Raw genomic sequence first — 7,675 nt, forward strand, 5'->3', positions numbered from 1 at the left:
TAAACTTAACCGATTTTTCAACAACCGAATTCATTAAGAAACTAGTTTCCCTTTTTAATAAATGACATAATTCATATTTTTAAGTGAACCAATAATAGTTTCGAAAAAAAATTGTATACACTACTACAGAAACCTCAATTATCATGTCTTAGAAGCTAACAAATTAATAATGCCACGCGTCTCCATGTCCTGAGTTGTTTGATTCCCTAATACTCAAGTCATAAACAAATTATCCCACCCCAAACGAAACAAATAACACTCGCCAGCTGTCATTCCGAATTTACTTCGTAATTCACCACATAGAACAACCATACAGCCTATTCATAAAAAAATAAACTCTCTTCATACACGTGCCAGAGAGACAAAAAAAAGCTCTCACATATGTTGTTTGGCGAAAAAAAAAGAAGCATGATATCTCTATAACACCGCGCTCGAGTTATTAATCCATTAGCGCGCAGAGCCGGCTGCGGCTGAGTTGCGGTCAACACTCCATAACAGCAGCGGACGCGGTCTGCCAACCATCATCCGTGTGGACCAGGGAAGCAGCAGAACCGACCTTACTTTAGTTCAAATGATTCACGACGACATTGGATAGTAGGAATTTCCTGGGATATTCGATATTCGGAGAGTTCGTCCGACCGATTGGGGCGACATCTGTGAGATTTTGCTTTCCAATAGATGGCATTGCGCTGAAAACGGGGGAGCTTGCCAGCAGATGTCGATGCTTGGCGGAAAAGGATCGCGCATGCGTCGGATGTTCGCGAGAGCTGACAGATTCTCCTGAAATCTTGGGTGAGAGATAAACTTGGCGCCAACAATCGTTGGCGGACACTTGTTGAACTGCTCAATTTTACGTGTGGTGGTCATCAAATTTGAACCCGGCTAATCCGGATTGGTTCTAGTTTACAGCACTTACCTTGGAGCCGTTCTCTTCGTCGGACTGTTCGTCCCGGTTACTGTTGGTGTGGTCTTCGTTGCTTCTTGTGGGACGATAACGGTTGGTACATTCGGACGACGACGCGATCGACGACTTCCGGCTGATGCTCGATGACAGCAGAAGGATCTCGTCTTTGGTGGAGTACGATTCGCCAAAGTCTGAGCAAAGCAGACAGTTGAAAAAAGATCAATAATTAGAATTTATTCCGTCGATCACATAAAGATTGCCACAATGTTACACAAAGTAGAGTTACACACGGACGGAAGGTGAAAATTGGCCACAAAATGTCAACGGACTTTTTCCTCCACACACTACCGATTCCTGCTTCAAGATGCTGTGGGGGGAAATCGGCCCCGTAAAAAAGCTGTTTATTACCACCACTCAGTTAAACGAGCCGTCGTAATTTCTTTATTTTTATTTTAAAGAAAAAAGTTCGTTTTCATCGGCTTATTAGTTGCGCTGGGCGCTGCACAAATACACAAACAGGATTGGGAGGAATGTTTACGACGACGAAACAAAAAAAAAAACACAGTAGAGAGTACACCATACGAGACAGGATTGCCACTTGTTCGACGAATTTGCGTTCAGATTTATGGCTTAAGTGGCCAACGTTACAACATCATGGCGGCCCGCTGTAAATGCATTATTTTTTTAGTTCTTTTTTTGCGTCGCAGAGGTTCAAGTAACGGCAAGTTACGCGATGCAATTCGAGAAAGTTGTTGAATGGTGATGATTATTTACGACACGGATTTATTGACAGGAGATGGAGGGCGCCACAGAGGTTTGAACGACAATAAATTTTCATTAGTGTTGAAATGAGGAACAATGCACAGGAATTTTCGAAATAATTCCTCTTTTAAATAGATCCTACCACCCAAAACTGTAATAATAAAGCAAAAGACGTTCATCCTGATTTGTTTTCTAGAAGATCGAAGGAATTTAATCGACTGAGGATTGTTCTTAAAAACAAGTGTCAACTGTTCATAATTTTTTATGTTCAAGTTTCCTTTCTAACATAAACAGTAATAATAATTATGGTAATATTACATCACGGAGTATGTACAGATTTTGAGTCGGAAGACGTGTAATTTTACCCCGAAAAATGTGTAAATTTACGTATTTTTATGTGAAATTCAAATGTTGAAGCTTCGAGAGAACAGCATTTGGTTTATTTCAACGAAGTTTTGAAATATTTTGCCATATTCTGGGCACCCTATTGTCTCTGTTCAACCGATTGTTGTGTCTGATCGTGGCAACTATATCCCACCGTGACCGTAAATTCGCGTTTTCCTCGTGCGATTTCGCGTAGTCTTTAACAATGCATTGTTTATGTTTTTCAACGAACTCCCACACAAACGCGCTCGCTCGCTGTCATTTTCGTGTTGTTTTTATTTTCGTTCGCGAAGGTAAAAGTGAAACGTTCACCTGTGTAAAGGTGTGCCCAGAACATCTTTTGGCAGAGATGACGCTGACTGATGTCTGGCAGGCAGGTTTTTCATAAACACGTTCAAGTCTATTTTCGTAACTCAAAGCATCGGAGATGCGCCAAAAAGATCTGTTTTTCTTTTTTTCCTTTCGCTGTGACAGATTGGTCACACCCAAAACGACTTCAAGGTCATCGCCGGATGCAACCGAAATTCCTCAGCCCGCGCGCAACTGACACCTTTTTCGACGTTCGAGTGACGAAATCTAGCGCGTTGACCGTGTTCGAGTAGCGATCGATAGTCGCCGGCGCAGCTTTTAACACCCCGGTTCGAGGCAAAGGAAAACGAGTTGGCAACGCCATGTTGGTTCCACGATTTATGTGCCCTCGCTAAACGGTACATGCAATTTGCCGTAACATGCATAATTTTTGTCGCCACCCAGTAGGGGAAATGGTTCAAACTTTGGTTTAGTTTGTAAAAACATCCCTTAATCCAAATGAACGCACTTTGATACTCCAGTTTTCACAGCGGCGAGTTGGCCGTGCGGTTTGATACTTTTTTGGGATTACATATTTTTTTTCCTAGCGTCTGCCAGATGTAAATTTACACATTATAAGAGGTAAAATTAAAGCTTTTTTCTGACATGAAAGATATACTCCTTTTTAGATGAAATTTTACAATGATTTTTTTACTGTGCAGATTTTTTGAAATTAAAAAAACACTTTTTTTTAAATATTGAAACAAAATAGAATCATTTATCCTACAAAACAATCTAAACTGTAGTGCACCTTAACCCAACTGCATCCCATAAGTTTATCCCCCGACTAACTCAAAAACTGACTTCGAAGTGCCACGAGCAACGCATGAATGTGTGTGTGCGTTTATAGTTGCCAAAAAATCTCAGCATAAACAGTGCCCAACCGGGTGGGGATTCCTGGTGTAATTATAAACGTCATGATTTATGGCACTTTTATAACTGTTTCGTGCGACCAACAAATATGAATCGGCCGCGGCAGACAGCAAAGCTGACTTAGAAGTGGGTATCAACTTGCCACAACCCGGCTCAACCTGTTCGGGTGGGGTGGTTTTTATGTGTTCGCGGGAACAGTTTAGGCCATGCCACTTGCGATCTGTCAATGTTGATCCTCGGATAATACCGGAATCAATTTGGTGCGGGTTTCTGGGAACGTTTTTGGTCGGGAGTTGACTTTGTTGTTACTTTTAATGGAGGAGCATGGTGATTTAAGATGACTCAGTGCAAAGATGAATAACCGTGCGTCTCCATAATATTGAACATAAATTGACCAATATTTCAGTTTGCTTCGTTTCAAAATCAAATGTAGGTTGAACTATTTAAAAAAATCATCATAATTGTTTTGTCCAATACATCACACAACTTTTTGAAAGTTGTTTTTGCGGACATTGAAACGGTCAGTCGGTAAACGAAGGCGCAAAGATTTTTGTTTCCATTTTTTTAGTGTTTTATTAACCAATTCCCCCAACAATAAAGACCAAAAATTAATATTTTAGACAATTTTTCAAAATTTCTTACGCCGGATCTACAATCGAACTTACGCAAACTCTTGCGAAAACAATCATCCAGTTGATTCAAATGTCAGTGGAGTATCGATCGTCGTTTGCTGCGATCCATGTCTGACATCGACGAAACAAAGTAAAAAGTAAACAAAGGCAAAATTCTGCGATTTGCCATTGTAGATCAGGCTTTACAATTCGAACAACGATTATTGTATGCTCTGTTTATTTGGTTGAAACTTTATGAGTAGTTTATCATCAGGTCATCAAGCAAAACTTCAAAATTGGGTCAAAATATGGTTTGGATTTTTTGATGATTTTCGGTTTAAATTACTAATTTTGCCTTGAATCTTACCCCAAAAAAATTAAATGGGCCATTTTGTTCTACAAAATCGCCAAATCTGCACCGATTTGGTTAAACATTTCACCAGGATTATATTTGAATCCAATCTAAGGCCGTTGCAAATATTTTTTGAAGTTTATGTCCTTCGACCTTGGTCGGGGTCGAGGGGGGGGGGGGGCATAATCTCAACATCAGAATGAAAAAAGTGTTTTAAAATGCATTTTACACCTGCCCAGTTGTTTTGCAATCATTTATTTTCAAAATATCAAAGTATTAAAGAGATTTTTTTTTTCGCCGAAAAAAAAACTATTTGCGTGCTGTACATTGGAATTCCACAAAAAATTAAAATATTTTTGATCGATCCCAGACACGCTAAACATGAATTTGAACGCTTGAAAATGCATTTTAGATTGTTTTCAGTTGGTTACACTTCTATTTCCTTTAAAATTTTGAAGTTATTTGAAAAAATATTTTTTCCCCCTGATTTTTCGGACCGATTTTGAAGGGGGGGACTTTGAAAAATATTTGCAACGGCTTAATCAAAAAATCGAAAAAGATATCGATTTTCTGGCCGGAAAACTGATAATCTGGACCATGCAAAAATTATAGGCTATTCTAGAAAATTTTGATTTTTTGGTTAATATGACCGCCTAAAAGGATTAAACCGAAAGTCATCAAAACATTATGATTTTATTCTAAAAAATCGCTAAATCAGACCGATTTGGCTGAAAATTTCACCAGGGACCATTTTGACCCAAAAAAGCACGCTTCGATTGAAAACTAAAAACTCGAAAACATTTTGAATAGATTTTTATCCTTGGCCAAAAACTAAAAACCTCGAGATAGATAGGTTCCCCTGCATGAATCAGGCTCAAATTTCGGCCTATTTTTGTATACAGAGTCGACTGCTAAATGTTCAAATCGATCCGAGGAACTTTTCGCATAGCGGTTCACGGTAGTGCGTTTCTTTGTCTAATATACCTCAAAAATTTAAATTATTCGATTATTCGCTTTTTTTAGAAATCAAGGTTAAATTAAATGTTTAACATGAAATAGAACTCTTAAAATTTGAGAAAATTTTAGGGTTGAAAGTTTGACTTATTTTATAATTTTGCCAATTTTTTTTATGTATTCTTTTCCAGAGGTCAACTTTGGTTGTGTTTTTCTATTCAATATCATTTCCTTCAATTTATGTTAATATATGCAGTATGCAGTATTTTTTTATTACCCAAGTGAAATGTGAAAAACAAGCAAAATTAAAAATTGTGGCTGTATAAACATGAAAAAACTGAAAAAAACAAAAGTATTGATATGAGGTGGTAGAATAAACCTAATATTACCAGAAACAAAACTTTAACTTAAAAAGATAAATGCAAATTAAAAAACAAAAATGAAACTAGGAAAGCATAAAACAAGGGAAGTAGGGGGAGAGGGGGTAATATGCACCCCCTAAGGGAAAACTGTGATTTCTCAACCATTATAGCATTACAGTGGAAGAATTTTGTTCGATGTTCTAAAAAAAACTATTGTTTTTCGTCATCCATGTGAAAAAAATCTTATAAAACCTCAAAATTGTTCGAAAATATCAAATTTCTAAAAACATTTTTGATTCATTTCAAACAACCATGCGGGGCAGTATGCACCGCAACATTGGGGCAAAATGCACTACAACAACGGGGCAAAATGCACCGGGTAAAAGCAGTTTTCACTAGTCACCACTAGATGACACCGCTGTTTTTACAAAGGAGCTTCACAGGGGGGCATTTTGCCCCGAACACGCTTTTTGCGGAAAATTTAATTAAAAATGCATTTTTTATGTTTTTGGACTCATCTATCTACAGAATAATGAAGATTATGGCAAAAACTATATTCCTCTACACTTACAATATCAATAAATGCTTTTTATATTGTCCAAAAATCATAATGAATGTTCAATGAAAATTAGATGAAAACACAACATTTTAAAGTTTTGCAAATAACATTGACTGTTTTTATCCTACCATGCTCATACTTTTCCAGCATGGTTTAGCAAGCAACTTCTATGATTTCTTCCCCGGAAAATTCTTCCAAATACCGAGAAAAGCAGGGGGTGCATTTTGCCCCAGGGGTGCATGTTACCCCCTCTCCCCCTAATATTTTTCATGCAACAAAATTTTCCAAAAATAAATCTCCTGAACAAGGGAAAAATAAAACAAATTTGGGCAGTGGAGGGTTAAACGAAGATCGACTATCAGAGAGTCGACATTTTAAATGATTAATAAAAATAAATACAAAAATTTCAAATCAATAAATTTAAGCTTGAAGTGAAAAACAATTTGCTGTAAATAAAAATGTTGCTAATATTTATTTATTTAAATAAGTTTAAATGAGCGCACATAACAATAATATAAAAAACAACACAGGATAGTCCCAGTTGAATGACCTTATGACAATTCCGCAACATATTTGAAATATATCGCCCAAAAATTCATGTTTTTCTTCGTATAAAAATGTTAAAAGGCCGCTTGCTTAATCCCTCATGTCAACAAACATGAATAAACATAACCCGGCCGGTACCCAGACAAAACAACCCACCGCAAATGCCAGCCAGACACGGTTGGCCATGATCGACCATGATCTTCACACCCGAAACGTTTGCGGTTAGAACGTGACAACACCTCTTCTCTCTCTCTCTATCTCTCTCTGTCATCACACCGAAGAAAGATTACCTTTGTTCCACAAATACCACATGGTAGTAACATACACCCACACAGACACATACAGAAGAGTCATTGCATACCCGGTTTGACCTCCGCCGAGGCGGTGACGATCTCGTCTTTCAGCGTCATTTCCGGCCGGAAGGTCTCGGAACTGCGCGCTGACAGTCGCTGACGCCGGGATCAGGTGGGGACGGGGCGGGGTTGATTGATGGATTTTTTGGGAGGGTTGTGAGTTTCAAGTTTGCACTTTTCGTTTCGTGGTCCGTGGAGAGAAAATTTAATGAAGAAAAAAAAAACTAACGCACTAACGGTTGAGTTTCTTCACACTACTTTGAACTGACGACAGCGTGATGATGGAGCCGGATCCCCTAGAATTTGTGATATTTTGAGTTTATAAAGAGATTTTTAACCCAGTTTGTCACATTTTTGTTTTTCGTATTCAAACAATTCTTGTGGCAATTTATCTATTTTCAAAACATTTCTTCAAGTCTGAACAGTCTGACTTCTATGTAACACCTGTTTTCGGTCTTTTCCCGGCACCTTTGGGAATAACCTAACCAAAACATTCGAATGAGTCAGATTCTTCCCTCTAGAATGTGTCTTTCTAAATCCGTCCTTAATTTGTGACGGAATTCGGATCAGCTAGAAGAAGAACGTTACTCACCACAGCCGACCAAACTAACCAATCATCAGACATTGAAAGTTAGGGTTGGTCAGTTCGAGGGAAAATCTGTTACCG

At 38.2% G+C, this 7,675-nt stretch overlaps 1 protein-coding gene across 6 annotated transcripts in view; it reads right to left on the reverse strand.

Annotated features, from left to right (window-relative positions):
• LOC120417396 (obscurin) overlaps positions 1 to 7,271 on the reverse strand; it is a 76,384-nt gene extending 69,113 nt beyond the window's left edge. For 3 of the 6 annotated variants that reach the window (XM_052710325.1, XM_052710326.1, XM_052710324.1), the window contains exons 1-2: positions 7,017 to 7,271; positions 917 to 1,095 (exon numbers count right to left, since the gene is read on the reverse strand). In XM_052710325.1, the coding sequence (XP_052566285.1) occupies positions 917 to 1,095; positions 7,017 to 7,065 (228 nt within the window). In that variant the 5' untranslated portion in view covers positions 7,066 to 7,271. The remainder of the gene's footprint in view (positions 1 to 916; positions 1,096 to 7,016) is intronic. The other 3 variants (XM_052710327.1, XM_052710328.1, XM_052710330.1) reach the window with 3 other exon arrangements.
• Positions 7,272 to 7,675: the final 404 nt, after the last annotated feature.

The sequence above is a fragment of the Culex pipiens genome, chromosome 3 (assembly GCF_016801865.2).
Source record: "Culex pipiens pallens isolate TS chromosome 3, TS_CPP_V2, whole genome shotgun sequence".
Taxonomy (NCBI): domain Eukaryota; kingdom Metazoa; phylum Arthropoda; class Insecta; order Diptera; family Culicidae; genus Culex; species Culex pipiens.